This window comes from Scyliorhinus canicula, chromosome 9 (assembly GCF_902713615.1).
Source record: "Scyliorhinus canicula chromosome 9, sScyCan1.1, whole genome shotgun sequence".
NCBI classification, from domain to species: Eukaryota; Metazoa; Chordata; class Chondrichthyes; order Carcharhiniformes; family Scyliorhinidae; genus Scyliorhinus; species Scyliorhinus canicula.
The window spans coordinates 80,336,407-80,360,782 of NC_052154.1; the positions used below are offsets into that span (position 1 = coordinate 80,336,407).

A 24,376-nucleotide genomic window follows, 5' to 3' on the forward strand; every position below is an offset into this window, starting at 1 on the left:
GGTGCTCCGGTTTCCTTCCACAGTCCAAAGATGTGCAGGTTAGGTGGATTGGCCTCACTAAATTGCCCATTATTGTCCAAAGGTTAGGTGGGGTTACAGGGATAAAACAGAGGATTGGGCTGAGGTGGTGTGCTCTTTCAGAGGGTCAGTGCAGACCTGATGGGCCAATATGTCCTTCTGCACTGTAGGGATTCTACGATTTTCTTCTTGCAGTCTTAAAAGGCAAGCCTCACCTGTCTTTCACTGACCCGCAGTGTCCCGAAGACCATGTACTGGATCAGTTTTCCAATCAACATGAGAAAACAACATGCCGTGTTCACCAGCACCTGACAAATTAAACAAACATCACAAGGTTATTAACAAGTCTTTACTCTAACCAGCAATGCTCCAGAGTCAGGATGTACCCTTTAACAACAAACTCACAAAGAGAACCGAGATAGCAGCCAACATTCAATCCTTGGTTAGTATTTGAGGTGCAAGATAACAAACTTAACTCCAACATTATAGTATAATCTTCAAACCCTGGAGTGATGTAGAAAAGAACGAAGAATTTAATTACTAGCATTGTGGAGCAGTTAGTAAGTGAATAGAGAGACTTCTAGTTTTCAGAATCACAAATGTTTAAGATTATAAATGGCAGGGAAATGGAGAATTCAGAACAATACTTCAGGTGACAGTGGGTCAAGGGCACACAAGCTCAAAATGGCAATGGCAACCAAATTTAGAACGGATGTTGAGAAGTACAACTTCAGCTTCCAGGTTGTCTAACTTCATTCCACTCAGCATACTAATCAATGCAATGCTACAATAACCTTCAATCTCAGAATTGAGCAATAAATCAAGAAAATCTGCTCTTCTCTGATCAGACAACACAGAAGGATTATGAAACTCAACAAGAAACATATCGAATGGTCCAGTGACTTGAACTTCAATAAACTGCAGGGGTGCACAACGGTTAAAAAAGATTTTTCATGCTCATCCTTGTTTTTTTTTAATAAATGTTTTTATTCCAAATTTTTCAATAATTTTTACAAAACACTACAAGAGAGAAAATAATGCAAAGAGAACAAAGCAATATATCAACAAAAACCACAACCCTTTATCCAGCTAAAATGTGACAAAACAAAACAAAAGGAGGCATCCGCCCCGAACAAATGACGTAAAAATAACCCCCCCACCCGTTGCTGCTGCTGCTGACCTCCACCTATCATTCAGCGAGAATGACAAGGAACGGTTGCCACCGCCTGGAGAATCCCTGCAAAGACCCTCGCAAGGCAAACTTTATCTTCTCCAACCTGAGAAACCCCGCCATGTCGCTGACCCAAGCCTCCACACTTGGGGGATTTGCGATCCTCCACATTAACAAGAGCCTTCTCCGGGCTACCAAGGAGGCAAAGGCCTGAACTCCGGCCTCTTTCGACTCCTGCACTCCCGGATCGTCCGATACCCCAAATATCGCTATCCCCCAGCTCGGTTTTACCCGAGTGTCCAAGACCTTGGACATAGCCTTTGCAAAGCCCTTCCAAAATTCCGTAAGTGCCAGACATGCCCAGAACATATGGGCATGGTTTGCTGGGCTCCCTGAACACCTCACACACCTGTCCCCTACCCCAAAAAACGTACTCATTCTCGCCCCTGTCATATGCGTCCGAGGGGTGCGGGACTTTTCAGCGCCAGGACTTTTCAGCGCCAGGACTTTTCAGCGCCAGGACTTTTCAGCGCCAGGACTTTTCAGCGCCAGAAAAAATTTTTTTTCCAATGTTGTCATATAGTTATAACAGAATTTTTTTTGGCACTAAGCAATTTACAAATCTGTAAGTTCATAAAATGAAATAAAACTCAAGTGTTAACAAAATGTTTTTATTGTAAAAGATCCACTTATAAAGATCCAAAAACAGTACATTAAAACAATTTACAAATTTGTAAGTTCATAAAATCAATCATTAAAAGGAAAGTTCATTGGACATTCATTGGATATGCATTGGAAAAAACGCATTTAGTCTGTTAAATTGTGCCCTATTGAACGAAGGTAGTCAATTTCATTCCTGCTGCCATATTCGGAAACAATTTTCAATATCCTCTCATCAGCTTTTCTATATTTAAGTAATTTTAATTGAGGTTCATTGCCAGCTGAAAGTTTCTCGAAGTGCTCGTCTTTTCCCTTTTGAACATGCTTAAGGACATCAATGAACTTCCAGATAGTTGGGTGTGACATTAACAGTTCACTTTTCAATCTCCTGTTGGCCGCCTCAGCATAGTTATTTGTTCTGTCATCCCCATCTAATGTTCTTTGATACATATTCCACATCTCGGTAGGAGATAAAGGACTTCGTCTGCCTGCTCCTCGGCGATTAGGACGACCGATATAATTGTCTTCGAAATAGTTTAAAACCGGAATTAACTCCTCCGGTAAATTACCTGCTAAAGAATCCACGTGACTGTCAAGGTCGTCAACTGGCACAAAACATAGGGCAGTTATCATTTTCGAATGTAATGCAAAATCGGGATTGCTCTTATATAAACGCATGAGACCAAAACCACTTATCTGCCTAAGTATATTTTGAGACAGATGAAAAAGGCAGCCTCTGACTTCTATATTGGGGAAGGAGTCTTTCATGGCGGTAAAAGCAGCGCGTTCAAAATCACAATTGATAATGGCAGGTCCTGCGTTTGTAATCATCTCTTTTACCATTGCAAACAACATCATATAGGTCGCATACTGTTTGTTTTGTAAAAGCTGGTATAATACAGGGTGAACTCCGTTATTTTTCCTAACCATGATGATATAAACTTGATAAAATAGGTGTGGTGCTACCACAAATGTTCCGTCAGCATACCAAGTCGTGGAAGTTGCCATGTGTTCTAACCAACTCTCTCTCCCAAATATAATAATCCGTTCGTTGTTCGTACCACTATCCTTTCATAGAACAGTACAGCACAGAACAGGCCCTTCAGCCCTCGATGTTGTCCCGAGCAATGATCACTCTACTTAAACCCACGTAACCTGTATCCCAACAATCCCCCCATTAACCTTACACTACGGGCAATTTAGCATGGCCAATCCACCTAACCTGCACATCTTTGGACTGTGGGAGGAAACCGGAGCACCCGGAGGAAACCCACGCACACACGAGGAGGACGTGCAGACTCCACACAGACAGTGACCCAGCCGGGAATCGAACCTGGGACCCTGGAGCTGTGAAGCATTGATGCTAACCACCATGCTACCGTGAGGCCCCTTTAAACAGAAATTTTCCTCGGTTTCTGGGGTGGGTTTATACATCATGTATTCATGAGGTAACTGAAGCTCTTGAATCGATCTTGGATTATTGGGGACCTGATTAACTTCGTCTCGTTTTCTACGAATAATTTTTCGCATTGCCTGCCTGTTTGGTAACTGTGCCATACCTGCCACGGACATTTTTTCAATGCACTTGTTGATAATTGTACTTGGAGGCTCACAAGTCTTTTCAGCCCGGTCTCTCGCATCAGTTATGACCTTTTCCACTTCGATAGCAACTGCAGATGGGGGAAATGAGTATGTTCGTTTATCTTTTCGATCACCTCTCTTTCTAACGTGTGAATTCGGGCCTTGCACCTACCATCCTCATGGCATCGCCAAAACTTAACTTGCTTTTGTTTCTTGCTTTCTTTGTCAAAACGATATATAAAACCTTCATGACAGAACTTCTCTCTGCCTCGCTTGCTTTTCACTGATTCAGCCATGGGTGTAAAGATATGGAACTTACCAAATTTACCAAAAGAAATTTACCAAATAACTAAGTAAGTATAAAAACTTGTTAACAAAACTCTAACATTATCTAAACAGTAATCATAATAAAACTCCAACAAAATCTAAAGACAGTTAGAACGATGAAACGACCAAATAACTAAGTGTAAAAGCTGGTATACCTGTGTCATACCTGTGACCATACTCAAGAATGATTTCTGAATGAATGAGCGCTGAAATATTTGGCGCTGAAATATTTGGCGCTGAAACGTCGGCGCTGAACTGTCCCATTCCCGCGTCCGAGGCACCACTTTAAACTGAATCGGGCTAAGCCTGGCGCAAGATGAGGAGGAATTGACCCTGCCCAGCGCATCAGCCCACAGGCCCTCATCCAGCTCCTCGCCCAGCTCCCCCTCCCACTTGCTCTTCAGCTTGTCCACCGAGATCTCCTCCGCCTCCTGCAGCTCCTGTTTATTTCCGATATCTTCCAATCCCCAACCCACACATTCGAGACCACCCTGTCCTGTATCCTCCAAGCAGGCAGCTGTGGGAATTCCCGCACCTGCTTTTTCAAGAACTCCCGAACCTGCATGTACCTAAAGGTATTCCTCGGGGTAACGCAAATTTCTCCTCCAGCGCCCTCAGACTGGCAAAGTCCCCTATCCTTTTGGATTCCAGCCCAAAGCCAGCTTAGGAACCCACCATCTATCCCACGTGGAACGAACCTGTGGTTGTTCCGTATCGGGGTCCAAACGGAGGCCCTTACCTACCCCCTATGCCGTCTCCACTGCCCCCAAATCCTCAGTGTCGCCGCCACCACTGGGCTCGTGGTATACCGCGTCGGCAGAAGCGGCAACAGCGCCGTCACCAGTGCCCCCACATGCTCATCCTTGTTTTAAGTAATTTGTGTATTAATCTGCTGTAATATTATTCAAATTAGATTCTCTTTCACCCCCTTTCTGTTATTTTAGTGTCTCGGACTAGATTGGGACAATAATGCAGATGGACATTGAGCTCTAAAGTAATGTCCTGAAACCCATCTAACTATGGCTTGTTGTCTCAGCTGTAACAAAGACTTGCATTTTTCAGGATGTCTCGAAGCACGCCACAGCCAGTGAAACGCAACAACCAATTTGCAAACATCCAACTGCCACAGAGCAATTTGATAATGACCAGATAATCAGTTTTGTATTATGTTGAGTGAAGGATGAATATTGCCCCTTCTAGCTGCAGATAAACTTTACATAATTGGAACTGGCCATTTCGGACCCTGTGGAGGGGATGGGGGAGGTTCTGCGGATCCTTAAGGATTTTGGTAGTTTTTCAGGGTACAAGCTGAACACGGGAAAGAGCGAGTTGTTTGTGATCCAGGCCAAGGGGCAGGAGGAGAGACGGAAAGAGCTGCTGCTCAGGGTGGTAGTGAAAAGTTTTTGTTACCTGGGTATACAGGTGGTCAGTAAATGGCATGCCTCCTCTTGCCATCAGGTGTTCTCGAAGAATTGCGACCCTTCAATCAGGCGTTTCCTCCAGCTAGGTCTCTTCTGAGCAAAGGTCTTCTAGGCATTGGCGTCTATGATCCATTTCTTGAGGTTCGAAAATGAACCCACGGAAAGAAACAGGCCCTGATGGAGTCCCCAGTCGTGCACCCTGATCCTGAGTGGACCAACTGATGGGTATGTTCGCAGACAACTTCGACCTCTCCCTACTCCGTTCCAAGGTTCCCACCTGCTTCAACAAGACCATCATTTGGCAAAGGAAAACCAGGAAACGTGCCTCAACGGTTGCCCTGACACCTATCATTATGAAGTGCTTCGAGAGGTTAGTCATGAGACACATCAACTCCATCCTTCCAGACTGCCTTGATCCACTGCAATTCACCTACCGCCACAGCCGGTTCACAGCAGATGCCATCTCCCTGGCCCTAAACTCATCCCGGGAGCATCTCGCAACAAGGCATCCGAAACAACAACAGCAAATCCAGCCCTGTCTACCATGCAAAGTCCTCCTTATTAACATCTGGGGGCATGTGTCAAAGTTGGGAGAGCTATCTCACAGACTAGTTAAACAGTCATACTCACAGAATCATACCTTGCAGACAATGAGCCAGACACCACTATCACCATTCCTGGATACATCCTGTCTCACGCAGCAGAGGTGCTGGCACAGTGGTATACAATTGGAAGGCAGTTGCCATGGGAGTCCCCAACATCGACTCTGGGCCCCATGAAGTCTCATGGCTTCAGATTAAACCTGGGCAAGGAAACCTGCTGATTACCACATATCGTGCACTATCAGCCCATGAATCAGTGCTCCTCCATGTTGAACACCATTTGGAGGAAGCACTGAGGTGGCAAGGGTGCAGTATATGCTCTGGGTGGGGGATTTCAATGTCCATCACCAAGAGTGGTTCAGTAGTACCAACACAGACCCAGCTGGCCGGGTCCAAAAGGACAGAGCTGCTTGACTGGGACTGCATCAAGTGGTGAGGGAACCAACAAGAGGCAAGAACATACTTCACTTCACTCTCACGAATCTTGATTAACAAAGGAGGTGAAAGGTCATTGGGGTGAAGCAGGAATGGGGTTGAGGTTACAATCAGATCAGACTTAATTTTATTGAATGATGGAGCAGGCTCAAGGGACCGAGTGGTCTCATCCTGCTCCTAATTAATATGTCTGAGTTCACCACAGCCATACACAAAAACTCCTTTGGCAGCACCTTCCAAGTCCACGACCATTACCATCTCGAATAACAAGGACAGCGGACGCACGGAAACACCACCATCTGCAAGTTCCCTTCCAAGCCACTCACCATCCTGACTTGGAAATATATCGGCCGTTCCTTCACTGTCGCTGGGTTAAAATCCGAGAACTCCCTCCCTTATAGGAAGTATTTGCATCACATCAATAGCAGAAATTCAAAACGTCAGTCTGTCTGCTGCAGATGCATCTGTACATGACAGTATTGGTAGAAATAACCACCGCACAGTCCTTGTGGAGACAAAGTCCTGTCTTCACATTGAGGATACCGTCCATCATATGTGGCACGACCACCGTGCTAAATGGGATAGACTTCGAACAGATCTAGCAACTCAATACTGGGCATCCATGAGGCACTGTGGACCATCAGCAGCAGCAGAATTGTATTCAACCACAATCTGCAACCTCAAGGCCCGGCATATCCCCCACTCTACCATTATCACCAAGCCAGGCGAATGAAGAGTGCAGGAGCGCTCGCCAGGAGCAACATCAGGCATACCGAAACATGTGGTGTCAACCTGGTGAAGCTACAACATAGGATTACTTGTGTGCATAAGCAGCAAGTAATCGACAGAACTAAGTGACTCCAGAACAAACGCATCAGATCTAAGCAGTCCTGCCACATCCAGCCATGAATGGTGGTGAACAATTTAACAACTCACTGGAGGAGGAGGGTCCACAAATATCACCATCCTCAATGATGCAGGAGCCCAGTACATATGTGCAAAAGACAAGGCTGAGGCATTTGCAATAATCTTCAGTCAGAAGTGCCGAGTGGATGATCCATCTCGGTCTCACTGGAGGTCCCTAGCATTACAGATGCCATCTTCAGCCAATACGATCACTCCACTTGATATCAAGAAACAGCTGGACACTTCAAAGGCTAATCGGCCCTGACAATATTCCGGCAATAGTACTGAAGACTTGTGCTCCAAAACTTCCGCATCCCTAGCCAAGTTGTTCCAGTGCAGCTACAACACTGGCATCTACCCAGCAATGTAGAAATTTGCCCAGGTGTGTCCTGTACACAAGAAACAGGGCAAATCCAACCCAGCCAATTATCGCTCTCAGTCTACTCTCCATCATCAGAAAAGTGATGGCAAGAATCATAAAGTGTTATCAAGTGGCACTTACTCAGCAATAATCTGCTCACAGATGCTCATTTTGGGTTCCGCCAGGGTCACTCAGCTCCTGACCTCATTACAGGTTCAAACATGGATAAAAGCGCTCAATGCCAGAGGGGAGATGATAGTCACTGCCCTCCGCATCAAGGCAGCATTTGACAAAGTATGGCATCTAAGAGCCCTAGCCAAACTAGAGTCAATGGAAATTTTGGGGGGAAACTCTCCACTGCTTGGAGTCATACGTGGTACCAAGAAAGGTGGTTGTGGTGGTTGGAGGTCAATCATCTCAGCTCCAGGAACATCACTGCAGGGGTTCCTCAGGGTAGTGCCGTAGGCCCAACCATCTTCAGCTTCTTCATCAATGTCCTCTCTTCAATCATAAGATCAGGAGTGGCGATGTTTGCGGATGACTGCACAATGTTCAGCATCTTTCCACTGTTTCAATTAACCAGACCTTCCCAGAAAGCTGGACTTAGTTCTTTTTCAGTTAGGGTCGGTCTCAAATAAACTTAGGCTTTGAAACCGCAGTCAGTGCAGGCTGCTTGCAGTCTTTGATTTCATCAGTTACCACTGAAGGAGGAGTCCAAGTGGCTGAGTTGGTAACATGCCTGCCTCCAAGCTGGAAGATCCCCAGTTACTCCCATTTCAGGACGTGCTGGCCATGGAAAGCTCAAAACAGGTTGTTAATCAGCTTGGAAAATCACCAGCACTCTACACTATTCTCCAAGGAAGACAAGAAAATGCAAAACAAACAAACCACTGAAAGAAAATACCTACGGATTAAAAACAAATTTAACTTTGATTAGCGCACCGATGCCAAGGGTTAGGAAACCTACGACAAAAGACTAACTGAAGTAGGAGTATCAGTCAGAATATCGTAAGAAACTATAGAGTCGTGAACACAGCCCAATCCATCACACAAAACCGCCTCCCATCCATGGATTCTGCTTACACGTCCCGTTGTCTTGGGAAAACAGGCAGCATAATCAAAGACCCCTCCCACTCTGGTTATTCTCTCTTCCATCGGGCAGAAGATACAAAGATGCACTAAAAGATTCAAAAACAGCTTCTTTCCTGCTGTTATCAGACTCCTGATGACCCTCTTGAGGGTTGAACTGGTCTCTCTACGCATCTTCTCTGTTGCTGTAGCACTATACTAAGTAAGCTTCACCCTGTGTCTATGTATTTACATTGTGTATATATAGTATGTCCTATGTTTTTTTCATGCATGGAACGAAATGCCTGGACTGTATGCAGAACAATACTTCTCATCGTACCTCAGTACACATGACAATAAACCTGAATCAGGCCACACTGACAAATGACCATCAGGGATCTAGAAGTCAAAAACAGCTCAAATAAGAAATAATCAGTCAATTTCATTTCTATTTACTTCCCTCTCATACACAGCTATCATTGTTTACATTAAAGAAATAACACTGGAGGAAGAGCATGAAGGAAAAGGGAGTGTTTAAGAACAAACTGCACAAGAGTTTTGGAAGCAGGTGAGTTGGCAAGGTGAAAGAATCTGTGAGGGAGTTCTACCAACAGCCAAGTACTTAATTGAGTGATCACCATTAGTGAAACTTAAGGCCGGCACGGAGGAGTCAAAGAGTAGTCTGCCATTAAGAGGAGTGTAGGGATTAAGATATATTACAATGAGGTCACAGAGGAATTGAAAAGCAAGACCAAAGATTTAAAAGTCAAATTAAATTAGGAGAAACTGGAACTTGGAAAGAATGCAAAAATCAAAACATGAGACTGTGTGTGGATGAAATCGTGGACGGTGGCATTTGAATCAATTGCAACTAGAGGATGGCCGAGGCATGCTGGTATTGTTAAAATTAAAAGGATAAGAATGTTGGCAAGGTGGGAAAAATATGAGTGGAATTAGGCCGGACTCTGAAAGTGGAATAAAGCATTCTTGTTAATTATCGAGACAGAGGAGGAAACAAAGTTCAAAATCACACATCACATTACACTAAAACTACTTACCTTTTTCCTCAGCCTGAGATAGCAGTTACTAAAATTGATTCAGTTAAGGTCAGAGGCATGCAAGTGTTGGTTGGTGAGAGTTGGAGAATAGCTTCTGTGAGTTGAACATTGAGCTGAAAAAATCTCAACTCATTCACATTCTGATGTTAGTCAGGTGGATGGGGTGAAGAATAATGCCCGAGATGTAGATGTACAATTCTGCCCCAACATACACATGGAAGCTAACTCCGCACAAAAAATTGGCCAATGCTGCCAAATTGTATCACCAAGAGTAGCATGCTAAAATAAAAGAACTTGTATTTGCAAAGAATCAGAGGTCTGTCAAAACTTTTGAACTGCTTAAAATACAACTACTAAAGCACTAAAGTGTTTTCATTTGTGTTGTAAGTAGCAGTTATTCTGCATACAGCAAAGTACCACAATCAGAACCGAGACAAATAATCTTGCGATGTTGATTGAGGGAAGACTGCTGATTGGGACACAGGATAAGCTGTGCTCTTTTTTGAATAGTCATGAGGCATTAAATATTTCTGATCAGAGTATATGTCGAAAACATCCCCTTGGATGTGTTAGCCTAGACTGCATGCTTAAGACCGGAGCATAAAACTAAAATTACCGAGGTAGAACCAAGAGGGCTACCAACTGAATTAACTGAGGGCGAAGGGCTGGGGATCAAGGATGGAGGCACACCAGAAACTGCCACATGGACATGGTTGAAGGAGTTACTGATGGCGATGTACTGTCAACAATGTGAATGATTTGACTTGTTCCCAGAGTTAGAACTACCAAATAAAATGGAATGCAGCAGGAAGTCACTGAAAAGGCGATGAAATGACTTATGATTTCAACAGTGGTAGAATAACAAAACGTCTTCTGACATTGACTTGTGCAGTGTTGGTTCTATGCATGGGTAAAAGTCAGTGAGCTTCTTAAAAAAAAGCTGGGATGAAGTAATTTTTTTAAATATATTTTTATTGCCATTTTTCAATTTTTAAAAGCTGGGATAAAGTAATGAACAGTTCCAAGCCAATGGTAATTCAAAACATTCAGGAAAAGAAAAGTTGAAAACAGGGATTCAGTGGATTTTATGGTGACATTGGTTTGGCTTTCTTGAGGATGAGTTTGATAATGGTGATTTTAAGGGAATGGTATGGCAGTTTTGAAAGAGGTAAATATATCAGAAGAAAGAAGTTGATGGCATTTGCAAGTGTGGGGCTTATGGGATGAAATCGGATCAGGAGTGACGCAAGGAAGCAAGTGGTAAGCTTTCTAGAGAAGAGCATATGCTGAGCACTGTTGTCATCAACAGAATCCTATGGGCTGAGTTTTGCATTATTCTAAATAGATTTAGCTCAGTGACTCTGAAGCACACCTCTAGCTTTGCTTATTTCTTCACTTAGTTGAACAGTTTGCAAATGTAATTGCTGCCACTGCATTCTTCTCACAAAGCTAACCAAGTCATGGGAAATTGGTTTCAGAATGTTTCAGATTTCATTTTTAATTAAGTTTCTGAATCAACTCCATCCAAGTAGCTCATTCAAAAATGCATTCTGTCTGAGGGGAAACAGGGCCATCTACAAATGTGGGGCGATGCAGGCATCAAATATTCTAACACTCTAGGTAACAACATACTATATTACCATTTGCACGTATTTTAACAGCTCTCTTGCAACTGGACTTAAAATCTGACCCAAGAACTACTGTGCACAGAACCTGCAGATGACCCAGCAGACACAGTACTTGGAGAATTTCTGATCTAAAAATAGTTCCAGTATCAGAATGTTGATGAGAAAAAAGATTAAACCTGTGAATTGATCAGATGCAAAGTCTGAATGAGTTGAATATGAACTTGGGACACAAGATGCTTCCCAGAGATGGGTGCATGTTTCTGCTGCACACCAGATAACCCATTTTAGGCTTAATTTTGGAATAAATCTGCTGAACGCTAATTCGGAAGAGGTTTTCTAACTTTGTACAACAGAGCATTAACAGGCTAATCCTCCAGGTTCAAACTGTGGTTTCAGTTTTGGGGCCCACTTTGCCAAGAGTCAAACTGCAATGAACAAAATTATTGCTGCTAGAAAGAGCCTTCAGCCCATATGCAACGTTAACCACATCCAAGCACTCGTGCACTGAGCACACCTGCCCTATGCTTTGCAGAAAAAAAAACAACTCAGTATATGTACAACATACATTAGGGACCGGAATATTATGTAAACTAATAGTGTCACGTTGCATCAGAAATAACTCAAGCATGCAACACCTGAACCATCATGCACAAAATGCCGTCTCAGTTTATTTTATGTATATTCCCTGGAGTACATTTAATGATCACACTTGATTCAAAAAGATGTATTTTTTAAAAATTAAGTTTTTGTACTCTTTTCTCAATGGTGCCAAGTTTCCTGAGACTTGGGCACCTTCTGATTGGCGGCTTTTCATTTCTCCGGTGCTAATGGGGGCATCACAATCAAGGAATAGAAGGCCTGTCGAGTGTTCTTCTAAATCCAAGGGCAATTATAGAGCCTTTGCTACCAAATAACCGAGACCATTTAATTTAGAGTAAATTGGAAATCAAACCCTGGTCTGTATAGCTAAACTACTCACTGCCCAAACTTTTAACTGAGGGCCACCCACAACATTCACAATAAAATAATAGTTTGTATCACTCTGAAGGCACTTAATACAGATTTAAGGTGCAGCAGAGGCGATACAAGTGATGATTCAAATCAGACAGCCTACAGTTGTTCCAAAAAAACAAAGCAATAAAAAATTAACATTGCAAGGACCGACTTTCAGGAACTGAAATATCAATAAACCAACAGTTTATCCTGATACAAATGTATATAGTAAAAACTTGTATTGAAATAAATGGCATGGTAGGATTGAAATTCAATTAGATTTGGTTTATAAAAACTTGCACTAATGACAACAAGAGCAGAAAACGCTAGAAATATTCAGCAGATCTGTTAGCATCTGGGGCAAGAGAAACAGAGTTAACATTTCACAACTGATGAAAGGTCAGCGATTTCCAGCACATTATTTTGTTATTGCGCTACTAATTTCAATCTTGTAACTCGTTACCAAGAATTTTCAGTTGATGTTTAGGAATGATGTACAATAATAGTAATAATCTTTATTAGTGTCACGTGTAGGCTTGCATTAACACTGCAAAGAAGTTACTATGAAAATCCCCTCGTCACCACATTCCGGCACCTGTTCAGGTACTTGATGGAGAGCACGCCTTTTGGGACATGTGGGAGAAAACTAGAGCACTCGGAGGAAACCCATGCAGACGCGGGGAGAAGTCTGCACAGTGACCCAAGCAGAGAATCGGCCCTGGGTCCCTGGCACTGTGAATCAATAGTGCTAACCACTGTGCTATCATGCCACCCATACCTATTCCTCTTAGCAACAAGTTCATTGGGACCACAGAAATTTAAGTTAGTTTACTGCAGTTAGACTTCAAAATCAGAAATTAAAGTGCTCCAAACATGATGAACAAAACAAATGAAGCACTGCATTATATCAAATGAAGAGCTGTATAATGTTGCCAAACAAAAGGTAAACTTGAGAATTGAGAGCATTGATTAAGGGTCAGTAGAATATGAAAGAAACAAAAACAGACTGTAAAAACTTGGATAAGAAATTAGCAAAATCAACATGGATCCATTACAAGTGTTGTCATTAAAATTCATAATGGGGAATAAGGAAATGACAAAAGCTAAATAAATGCTTTGTGGCTGTCTTCACTGAAGAAAGTGCTTTTTAAAAATCTCAAATAATGGAGAATAAAGGGGCTAGAATAAACAAGGAGTTGCAATATATTATTAGTAAGAGAAACAGTATTAGAGGAATTAATGGCATTTAAAGTAGAAAAATCTCCTTGAACTGATGACCTACACCCCAGAGTACTGAAAGAGGTGGCTGCAGAGATAGTAGATGCATTGATGGTCATATTTCAAAGTTTGATAGACTCTGGAACAGTTCCTGAAGATTGGAAGGTGGCAAATGTAACCCCACCATTTATGAAAGGAGGGAGAGAGAAAACAGGCAACCACAGATTTGAGAGCCTGATATTAGTAAGAAAAACACTAGAATCTAAAATAAAGGGTGTGATAACAGGACACTTTGAAAATAGCATTAAGATCGGCAGCAGAGTCCGCATGGATTTATGGGATTGGGGGTGGGGGGTAACAATGTGGAGAAAAATGTGGTTATCTATTTGGCAGGGAAAACAGAAATACTAAATATTTCTTAATTGGCTAGAGGCTGGGAATTGTTGAACTTTAAAAGAACTTGGGTGTCTCTGTTCATGAGTCACTGAAAAGTAACATGCAGGTCCACCAAGGAATCAAGGCAGATGGTTATGTTGGACTTTTATTACAAAAGGATTTGGAGTAAAGATGTTTGACTGCAAGTACACAGAGCCTCAGGAAGACCGCACATGGAGTACTGTATGCAGTTTTAGTCTCCTTATCTCAATGGAAGATATATTTGCCATACAGAGAGTACAACAAAGGTTCACTAAATTAATTCCTGGGATGGAGAGGAGGGATTGTTTTCCCAAAAATAATAAATAGACTGGGCCTTTATTCTCTGGAGTTTAGAAGAATGAGCTGTGATCTCATTCCAACACAAAATTCTTACAGGGCTTGACAGGATAGATGGAGAAAGGATATTCCTCCTGGCTGGGAGGTCTAGATCCAGGGGACAGTCTCAGAATAAAGGACAGGCCATTAAGAATAGAGATGAGAAGTTTCTTCACTCAGAGGGTGAAGAATCTTTGGAATTTGCTAACCCAGAGGCCTGCGGAGGCTCAGTTGTTGAGTATGTTCAAGACTGAGATTGATAGATTTTTACATATTAAAAACATCAAGGGATATGGGGATTGTGCAGAAAAATGGTGTTTAAGTAGATCAGCCACAATCTCACTGAATGGCATAGCAGGCTCAAAGGGTGAATGGCCTGTTCCTATTTTCTATGTTATGACAGTTGAAAAATGTTTGGTTGTGTATCAAAGCTTTTGCGGGTCAATGCAAGAAACCCCAAGTGTCCCACAAACAGCTAAAAATCCAAAGCAGATATAATGTATTTCTCTATGATAGTGATGGGCAACAAGGCTAGTTAGTCATTGGGCTGCATGAGTGACCCTCCATCTCAGTTGGCCCCATGATTGAAATCGGGCTCGTTCACTAACCATGACCTCATGAATAAGACTAAATACATTAATACACTGAATATTCAACTGAATATTACGGACAAGTTGCAAAAAATGCTGAATCATTCATATATTAGGGCAGCACGGTGGCGCAGTGGGTCAGCCCTGCTGTCTCACGGCGCCACGGTCCCGGCTCTGGGTCACTGTCCATGTGGAGTTTGCACATTCTCCCATGTTTGCGTGGGTTTCGCCCCCACAACCCAAAGACGTGCAGGCTAGGTGGATTGGCCACGCTAAATTGCCCCTTAATTGGAAAAAATGAATTGGGTACTCTAAAAAAATTTTTTTAAATCATTCATATATTAATAGAATCAACTTCAAGCTGTAAAAACAAAAAGAAAATATTGACACTAGATTGGAAGTACATGGCTCTCAGTCAATGTTGTGTGAAATCACTTCACATGCTCTTGGTATCACTTCAGTCATACTGGTAGGAAAAAAGCAACGCGGATAGAAACCAGCAGAATGTAGCAAATCTGCATGTGGGCAACGGTCAGCAAAATGTCTTGTGAGCTGCACTCATGGCTCCCACCATTAGGTTGCCCACCACTGCTCCATGAACAAGCTACTGCATGAATGGGACATGTGACAGCACTATCTGAAAAAAAAAGTTAGATGAGCAACATTTGTTGCAATCAAATTATTCTAAAACTAGTCGAATTTCTCCTCAAAATAAAGTGGCCAGTCTTGCATGACTGATCATTTTGCCAAATCAAAGACTGAAGTCAGATACTGTCACCTTTGATGCCTATCACAAATTCTACACCATTACCACTGTTTTCATACCACTTTCTAGCCATTGTTTTAAAATGAACCAAGTAGCCTGGAACCATTGTATATGGTTTAATCCCAAGCAGTTTGTGATCCCACATTATATCTATCCTTTGAGGGCAGCACGGTAGCATAGTGGTTAGCACAGTTGCTTCACAGCTCCAGGGTCCCAGGTTCGATTCCCAGCTGGGTCACTGTCTGTGTGGAGTCTGCACGTTCTCTCCGTGAGTTTCCTCCGGGTGCTCCGGTTTCCTCCCACAGTCCAAAGATGTGCGGCTTAGGTGGATTGGCCATGCTAAATTTCCCATAGTGTCCAAAAAGGTTAAGTGGGGGTTACTGGGTTACGGGGATAGGGTATATACGTGAGCTTGAGTAGGGTGCTCTTTGTAAGGGCCTGTGCAGACTCGATGGGCCGAATGGCCTCCTTCTGCACTGTAAATTCTATGACAACAATTGCCTGTCGGGTACTACGGTGGCGCAGTGGAGAGCCCTGCTGCCTCACGGCGCCAAGGTCCCAGGTTCGATCCCGGCTATGGGTCACTGTCCATGCGGAATTTGCACATTCTTCCCGTGTTTGCGTGGGTTTCGCCCCCACAATCCAGGGTAGGGTAGGTGGATTAGCCATGTTAAATTGCCCCTTAATTGGAAGAAATGAATTGGATACTCAATTTATATTTTTTTAAATGACAATTGTCTGCCAATACCCACCTCAGCTCATCCACTGCTAAAAGCTTCAACTATGAATGCCACCACCAATCTCAACTACAGCAATGCTCTCCAAGGGAAGCGCGTGGTGCAGTGGTTAGCACTGGGACTACAGCACTGAGGACCTGGGTTCACCCCCACAACCCAAAGATGTGCAGGTTAGGTGGATTGGCCATGCTAAATTGCCCCTTAATTGGGGAAAAAATAATTGGGTACTTTAAATTTTTTTTAAAAAGCAATGCTCTCTCAACCAACACACTGCTCCCTGCCCATATCCTTTACTGTATCAGGTCCTGCACACTCCTTAATCCTGGCCTCATTAACCTCACTGGCATCGTGTCCCCGAACATTTCAATGCCACAATTCTCATATTTGATTTCAGCTTCTGTAGCTCTGACCTCCTCAAACTCTAAAGCCCTCAGTCCCCAAATACCACATTCCGCTTAAGCTACCCTCTTTGACAATTACTTCACCCATTCTTACAACCTAATGTTGTTAGCAGCCATGCCATCAGCAATCTAGGACCCCTGCTCTACAATTACCTCCCCACATCAGTGTGCTCCTTTAAAGCTTCTTAGACAGCACAGTAGCAGAGTGGTTAGCACCATGGCTTCACAGCACCAGGGTCCCAGGTTTGATTCCCGGCTTGAGTCACAGTCTGTGGAGTCTGCACATTCGCCCCGTGTCTGCATGGGTTTCCTCCGGGTGCTCCGGTTTCCTCCCACAAGTCCCGAACGACGTGCTATTAGGTAATTTGGACATTCTGAATTCTCCGTGTACCCGAACAGGCGCCGGAATGTGGCGACCAGGGGCTTTTCAGAGTAACTTCATTGCAATGTTAACGTATGCCTACTTTCATAGATCATAGAATTTACAGTGCAGAAGGAGGCCATTCAACCCAACTAGTCTGCACCGGCTCTTGGAAAGAGCATTCTACCCACGGTCAACACCTCCACCCTATCCCCATAACCCAGTAACCCCACCCCACACTAAGAGCAATTTTGGACACTAAGGATAATTTATCATGGCCAATCCACCTAACCTGCACATCTTTGGACTGTGGGAGGAAACCAGAGCACCCGGAGGAAACCCACGCACACACGGGGAGGATGTGCAAACTCCGCACAGACAGTGACCCAAGCCGGAATCGAACCTGGGACCCTGGAGCTGTGAAGCAATTGTGCTATCCACAATGCTACCGTGCTGCCCGAAAACAATTAAGATTATAAAGATTATTATTATTGGACCAAGAAACCTATGTGGGTATTACTGGGCCGCGAATGTGGCAATGATTCAAAGAGGATGGAGGCAGCGTCCTGTGTGCGCACGTGTTTGGAGGCACTGGTGATGGCCCCGCTGCCACTCCCCCCGGCAAGGTACTCTACGAGTCCAGTAGTAGTAGCTACCCTCAAAATCTGGGGTCAGTGGAGACGTCATAGGGGGGCGGTGAAGGCCTCAGTTTGGTCCCCGATACGGGGGAACAACCGGTTTGTACTCGGGAGGATAGATGGAGGGTTTTTGAGCTGGCATAGGGCAGGTATCAGGCGGATGGGGGACCTCTTCCTCAACGGGAAGTTTGCGACCCTAGAGGAGTTGGAGGTGGAAGTATGGTCTCCCCCCAGGGAATACCTTTAGGTATATGCAGATTTGGGCGTTTGTTAGGCGGCAGGTGGCGGAGTTTCCTCTATTGCCGCCAAGGGGGGTTCAGGATAGGGTGCTCTGGGGGACATGGGTCGGTGAGGGCAGGATCTCTGCAATTTATCAGGTAATGTAGGAGGGGGAAGAGGTCTCGGTGGAGGAGCTGAAAGCGAAGTGGGAGGAAGAGCTGGGGGAGGAGATTGACGAGGGGACGTGGGCGGACGCCCTGGGGAGGGTGAATTCTTCCTCTTCTTGCGCATGGCTTAGTTTAATTCAGCTAAAGGTGCTACGCAGGGCGCATATGACTGGGACCAGACTGAGCCGGTTCTTTGGGGGTGAGGTCAGGTGTGGGAGGTGTTCGGGAAGTCCAGCGAATCACACCCATATGGTTTGGGCTTGACCGGCGCTGGAGGGTTTTTGGAAAGGGGTGGCGGGGACCTTTTCCAGGGTGGTTGGTTCCAGGGTGGATCCAGGCTGGGGGCTCGCTATTTTTGGAGTGGCATCGGAGCCGGGAGTGCAGGAGGCGAGAGAGGCCGGTATCCTGGCCTTTGTGTCCCTAGTAGCCCGGCGCAGGATCCTTTTACAGTGGAGGGACGCGAGGCCCCCGAGCACGGAATCCTGGATTAGTGACATGGCTGGGTTTATTAAACTGGAGAGGGTCAAGTTTGCCCTGAGGGGGTCAGTGCAAGAGCTCTTTCGGCGGTGGCAGCCCTTTCTTGATTTCCTGGCGGAGTGTTAGAGGGTGGTCAATTTCAGCAGTAACCGGGGGGGGGGGGGGGGAGACACTTTGGCTCGGTTCTGGGGCTTTGTCCTTACGGTTCTATGTTTATTACTCTTTCTTGTTGTTAATTTATTGCTTTGTATTGGGAGGGGGTGGGGGGTGTCTGGTTTTTCTTTTTGTTGTCTTTGTTGGGATAAAATTTGTTGTTGAAAAATCTGAATAAAAATTTTTTTTTAAAATTATTATTGGACCAAGGTGTCACAACCTCAAGTTCCTTCCTTTGCTCAGCAGTCCTATGTACCGTGGGATTTTTAAAAATATGTTAACGGTGGTATATCAACTTAAATTGGTGTTGTTGATTAATTACTGGATCATTCGCACTCTGTGGGTATGGGGGAGGGAAAGGTGGAAGGGTTGGAGAGGGGAGAGAAAAATGGAAGAGAAGGAAGTAACAAAGGATCATGTAGTTCAGAGGACACATCTGTAAAGGAAGCTCAAACCAAATTAAATCTTTGCATCAGATCTGACAAGACAACACTTTAACTGCAGCATTCAAGAGCACTTTGTTGATAAACCTTTGTAGCTCACTAATGGAAACTTGAAAGGGAGACCCTTCACTGAAAGCTGAGATTCTTCCTACTCAGTTATAAATAATGCTGCAAGTCAATGCACTCTTGAGCGAGGTAGTTCTGACTGAATAAGTAGCAGTATTACTCACCAGTGCACTTCTGGTCGGGTGGGCAGTCTCTCAGGATTGAAAAATAGTACCCCTGACGCTCACTCTAAGTCAGAACCCAAGTTTTATACAAACTCAGTTAACAGAGGCATTTCCCACGGCAGCACGGTGGCGCAGTGGGTTAGCACTGCGGCCTCACGGCGCCGGGGTCCCAGGTTCGATCCCAGCTCTGGGTCACTGTCCGTGTGGAGTTTGCACATTCTCCCCGTGTTTGCGTGGGTTTCGCCCCCACAACACAAAGATGTGCAGGGAAGGTGGATTGAACACACTAAATTGCCCCTTAATTGGAAAAAATGAATTGGGTACTCTAAAAAAAATTTTTTTAATTAAACAGAGGTATTTCCCAATTAGGAAAGAGCATGCTTGGGTAATTGACCAAGCAGAAATTCTTCCTGCAGATTTCTCAAAAATGGTTAAGAAATTAAAAGACAGGTGTCTATCCATTTCAGATGACCAGTTGATCAAAATGAAAAACCCGCCAATAACAGCAACTGGCATACAATCTTTAGAAGCTTTTAGTCAATTGTATTTCTTATCTTTGGATTGTATTACAAAAGCAATGTGACATGCTGTTGGCATATGTCATCCAAAAACAAAGCACAAGCAGCTAGTGTTATTGTTTTATAATGATCGTAATACATCAAAAGACAAAGCTGCAGGTCATCTATAGTTTAATCACAGACATTACTGACTTTGAGTGGTTGTTCTATTTGATTTGCAACATTTTTCATTTGCAAAACTATCTGAATAACTGTTGTAATGCCTGATGATGTATATCAATAGAGCAGTAATTCTGCCAGGCATATACAATGGCATACTTGGGAGTTCTTGAACACAAAGCCCCAAACAAAACTGGTCTTGGGAGTGCCAAAAGTACTATTTGCAATCAGTTTCAGCAAATTAAACCATCTCCTGCAACAAATAACACGCTAAACATGATCAAGGATTCATTTTGACACCTCAGCACCTTTCTCAGTGTACTACTGGCATTGCAGTGCTCAATTTAGCACAGTAATACTCAGGCCATATAAAACCCGACAAGCTGAACTGCATGTGCAATTTCCTGGAATAGCTTACAATACCTAAAATAGCAAGAAGAGAAAGGCAAATTAGCCCATCAAATTTGTTTCTTCTGCACACTTATCCTACACAATTACTGACTCTATCCTAATTACTTAATCTTCTGGTTCTCTAACCACCGAATGTAATGTAAAAGTCTTAAATATTTAATAAACTCCAAGATTCAAGCTTGGACAACTGACAACTAACATTCTTCCCCCAGCACCACAGGAACTATTTTGTTCACACATTATTTAATTTTATGACTTTATTATACAACACAAAAATTAGTAATTTGACCCATTCCACCTATATCATCTCCAAAAGAACCATGTATTTCAATTCTCTAGCCCTTTTCTAAAACAGTAAAAAGTCTTACAACACCAGGTTAAAGTCCAACAGGTTTGTTTCAAATCACTAGCTTTCGGAGCACTGCTCCTTCCTCAGGTTCCGAATTTCCTCAGGTTCCGAATTTCCTCAGGTTCCGAATTTCCTCAGGTTCCTCAGATCCCAGGTTTCAGCAGTGATCCGAAAGCACGTGATTTGAAACAAACCTGTTGGACTTTAACCTGGTGTTCTGAGACTTCTTACTGTGCTCACCCCAGTCCAATGCCAGCATCTCCACATCATTTTCTAAAACAATTTATATAAAAACTAGAATCTCATTTTTTTTTTAAACCAGCTTCATCAACCTGTTCTACCACTGTTAAAGATTATAGTACTTGAATCATTAACTCACTACTTCTCTTGAGATTTTAGCATTGTGTATTTGATTTCTTCTCATCCTTCCTTCCACCCTGTTTAAATTTCATGAGGCACTTATCTGCCTAATTCAGCAACTTAATCACATCTCCCTGAAGTCACCTAGCTCACCATCATGCTTCCTACTTTTTCACGCCCTCCAACATTTTCACATTGTGCCCGGATACATATGTGCAGCCCATTCATATACCTTGAAAACCCCCATGATCTGAAAACTGATCCTGGGGTTCTTTTTTTAAATATACCCTGCCACTCAAAGACACAATGTTTCCTTTCAAATAACATACTGTCATACTCTGTAACTGCATTTTAAGCCTAAAATGTGTCAACTTATGAAATGCCCTTTAAATTCCATATGCACGATATGTCCAATTCTTCCTCAAATGGATGTTAATTTGTCTGAATTTCACTTTAACAAATAACAGAAAATGTTGTTTCTCTCTCCACTGATGCTGCCAGACCTGCTGCTTTCAATTTCCAGCATCCATTTGAAGATCCTGAAATTAAATTGATTATTAGGAATCTTTTCCAGACATCATATATTCTGACAAAGGGTGAGGCGAGTTGATGTTTTTTCTTGGTGCTTGTTAATATTCAAACCAATTTCTCCTGTTTAGCAATTTCAGTCCAAGTTAGCTAAATATCCTTCATGTTAGGGTAGGTTAGCAACTCCATTTCTCAAAATTTTAAAGAACTGCATAATGCCCATCAATATTTTGTTCATGTAAAAAGGTTTGGGTTCAAAGATAACCTGAGCTTTAGGATCACCCTTTCCTTCCTCTGATCCACCTCTGATGCAACAATTATGCTTTAAAAGTTGAATGCCAAAGTCTTACTTCACAAATAATCTGTACAAATTCTAAATAACTTGTTTGAGCTCCAATCTAAATCCTATGTTTGTTCAGATTGGTTGATTACACCTTCAAGTTGGAAACTTCTGGCGAGCAATTAATAATCCGCTTCATATATTTTCCCATTATTCAAATTTGAATTCCTTACATGATATGAAGTCCATAAACTATCTTCAAACCTCCCTCTTAATTGACAAACTCTCTAAATGTTTTTACCCATTTTCCTTGCATTCTAGTATCTAAGCCTGTGATTTCATAAGGAAAGGAAAAAAAACACAATTTTCCAGTGATCAGAAACTCTACCAAACCACCAATGTGATCACTTTGCTTAAAATTAAATGCATCCCCGTTGAATGTATACATGTATGGGCATGAGGTATGACAGGGTCATGCTTGGTTGAGATAGCCATTGATCACTAATACAGCTTAGGTTAATAACTATAGCCAAACCGGCAGGGTAGTTGAATAGCTTAAGAATAAATCACTCAATCCTCGAGGTGCGGATGCATAAAAAAATATATCCATATGTATAGTAGCAGTATCCAACTTAACACTTATGGGCCTAGCTTGGATAGGTCTAGCTTGGTTTGAAACATTCTCTCTAATCAAATGGACTGAAATGTTTCTTGGCTGGCTCTCGTCACAATCTGCAAATTATGGTGGCAGCCAAGTATAACTCTCACATTAAATCTCGGGCATTCCGACACAGGAAGCAGTATTTGGCCAATCAATTCCATGCCAGCTCTCTGCAGAGCAATCCAGTCCTCCTCACTGTTCTATCCCCAGAGCCCTTCACATTTCCCCAAGAACCCATTCAATTTCCTTTCTGAAATCACTAATCACCTCGAATTGCACCAACTTCCTCCACTAAGTTCCATATCATTTCCATTTTCCGCATAAATAAATTCTTCCTCACATTCCCCCCAATCTCTCACCCAAAACCTAACATGTGCCCTCCCTACTTGAACCATCAACAAATAGAACAAAGAACAAAGAAAAGTACAGCACAGGGACAGGCCCTTCGGCCCTCCAAGCCTGCGCCGACCATGCTGCCCATCTAAACTAAAATCTTCTGCTCTCCCAGGGTCCGTATCCCTCTATTCCCATCCTATTCGTGTATTTGTCAAGATGCCCCTTAAACGTCACTATTGTCCCTGCTTCCACCATCTCCTCTGGCAGCGAGTTCCAGGCACCCACTACAGTAAACCCTCAAACTGAAAGCAAGGTTTGAGGAGGAGTAAGATGCTGGAAACCACCATCTGAAACAAAGATTCTTTTTTCTTATGATCCCCCCCCCCCCCCCCCGTTCCTCCCTTGTGCATTGGTCTGCCTTGTGTATGCATATATAGAGATCGGGCATCAAGTTAAAGCGGGGGATTAGGAATTAGATAATAGTGAGCCAGTTGTACTCTTTATACTTCTTGCTATTAATAAAATTGGGTTTACATTTACAAACCGGGTGACTGCAATTATTGGGCAGCCAAGGGCCAAAGACCTTGGGTATTGTGATTCCGAGTCAAGTGGGGCCAAAATTGACTACGCACTAGCCCAGGGTGTTGTAGCAAGATGTGGCTCAGACATGATCTAACTGAATGCAGAGCAGGCTTGAATGGCCTCCTACTGTACCCGCAAGCTTTTCCTGCCCACCATTTTCACATGCTTGCCTAGATAAACACAAATCCCTTCTCTTCAATTTGGGACGAATTTTCTTTGCCTTACACAAACCTGTCAATCTTGTCCACATCTATCAAGTCTCTCCTCAACCTCCTGTGCTCCAAGGAGACCACCAGTTTTTCCAAACAAGCCCTGTAGCTAGCCTCCCTCCACCCTGGAACTATTCTGGTAAATCTCCTCTGCAGCCACTCAAGGACCTTCACATCTTCCTGAAGTGTGGCAATCAGAACAGGATACAATACTCTAGCTGTGGTCTATAGTGCCTTTTTCTATCCCTTCTGCCAAAATGTATCACATCACAATTCCCAATATTGTTAGGGCAGCACACTGGCGCAGTGGTGAGCATTGCTGCCTCCCGGGTTCGATCCTGGCCCCGGTCATTGTCCGTGTGGAGTTTGCACATTAACCCTGTGTCTGCATGGGTCTCATCCTCACAACCCAAAAACATGTGCAGGGTAGGTGAATTGGTCACTCTTTTGAGGTCCACCAACAAAATAGAAGAAAGGAAACAAACTTCGGGACAGCGCAAACTTAAAAGCATCAAATATGTGTGCAATTAAAGGGGTCAAAAAAGCATCCCGTCCCATGCCTTACCCACCAGGCACAGAAGACCTCGATGGTGCCAGTGGA

At 43.4% G+C, this 24,376-nt stretch overlaps 1 protein-coding gene across 1 annotated transcript in view; it reads right to left on the reverse strand.

Annotated features, from left to right (window-relative positions):
- Nucleotides 1-24,376, reverse strand: part of amfra (autocrine motility factor receptor a) — an 82,472-nt gene that overhangs the window by 50,060 nt on the left and 8,036 nt on the right. Inside the window, exon 2 of the mRNA XM_038807030.1 lies at nt 234-326. Within this exon, the coding sequence (XP_038662958.1) occupies nt 234-326 (93 nt within the window). The remainder of the gene's footprint in view (nt 1-233; nt 327-24,376) is intronic.